Source organism: Daucus carota, chromosome 9 (genome assembly GCF_001625215.2).
Source record: "Daucus carota subsp. sativus chromosome 9, DH1 v3.0, whole genome shotgun sequence".
Lineage (NCBI taxonomy): Eukaryota > Viridiplantae > Streptophyta > Magnoliopsida > Apiales > Apiaceae > Daucus > Daucus carota.
The window spans coordinates 35956483-35957780 of record NC_030389.2 but is presented as its reverse complement, the minus strand read 5'-3'; the positions used below and the strand labels follow the sequence as shown (position 1 = coordinate 35957780).

At 38.0% G+C, this 1298-nt stretch overlaps 1 protein-coding gene across 1 annotated transcript; it reads left to right on the top strand.

Annotated features, from left to right (window-relative positions):
• Positions 1-393: 393 nt before the first annotated feature.
• On the top strand, positions 394-1086 carry LOC108201531 (E3 ubiquitin-protein ligase RING1-like). Its single transcript, XM_017369820.1, has one exon. It carries the CDS (start codon positions 394-396, stop codon positions 1084-1086), a length of 693 nt encoding a protein of 230 aa, XP_017225309.1.
• Positions 1087-1298: the final 212 nt, after the last annotated feature.

Here is a 1298-nt window from a genome sequence, read left to right as displayed (position 1 = left end):
TAAAGTACAATCAATTTTTAGTGAAAATCCAACCGTAAACATTTATTTTATTATTATATTTAATTATAATATGAAAATTTTAGTAATTAGAATAAAAGCGGTAACTTCATATCAGGTTACAAACTATATCTATATTCAATTATTATAATTTCGTATAGAGTTTTCTAATTATTTTATTTATATTGTCATGAGTGAAAGTAAGGAAAAAAGAGAAAAATTAATAAATAAGCTAAACCAGGTGGTGAATTAGTAAATAAAATACAAGTTACAAAACAAAATTTACTAATAATACAAACCTGACACGTCCCCTATATATTTGAAACGAGCCCAACATTTAGGGTTTTAGTTCCGCCGACACACAACTTCTGTCTCTGTATCTCTCGCTTGAAAACTATGACCTCCGCCGAAATTCCTTGGCAATTCTATTTCTGCCACCAATGCGACTTCGACGTGGCCATCCGTCTCAGGCCCAACACTATTCCTCGCTGCCCCAATTGTCAAGATGGGTTTATTGAGGAAATTGATGACCCGACGCAGAACCCTAATCCTTACCCGGTTGACCCGTTTGCTTTTTTTCAGAACTATATGTGGAATTTGAGGGCTGGTGGGGCCAATACTCAGTTTGTGTTTGACAATCATCCTTATGGTGGTGAGGGTTTCCCTGCCAATATGGGTGATGATTATTTTATGGGAGAAGGGCTTGAGCAGCTGGCTGAAGATGACCCGGAACAATATGGGACCCCGCCTGCTTCGAGAACTGCTGTGGAGGGGCTTCCTGATGTTGTGGTTGATGATAAGCTTTTGGGGTCTTATTCGGCGCAGTGCGCTGTGTGTCATGATGATTTTGAGAAGGATATGGTTGTCAAGCAGATGCCTTGTAAGCATGTGTATCATTCTGAGTGTTTGTTGCCATGGTTGGAATTGCATAATTCTTGCCCTGTTTGTAGGTACGAGTTGCCTACTGATGATCCTGATTATGAGAATCGGGCTAGGGGTACTGATGCTTCTGGAGGTGAGAATGATTCAAGTGGTAATGGTGGCGGGGATTCAGGTTGTGGCGGTCCTCAGAACATGGACACAAATTAGGTAAATCTTTCATATGTAATTTTTGTTCCTTATATACGACATTTTCCTATATTTTATGTATATCCTCGTATTATTGTGACGATGATGAATTGCATGTTGGTTGTTTTATGGCATGTTTTCTTTATTTACTTTAAGCATGGTATAAAATGGTTGATGCAAATTTGATTTCTTTGTTTGATTAAAGGATGAAATTGGGTTCAAAGTATATAGCA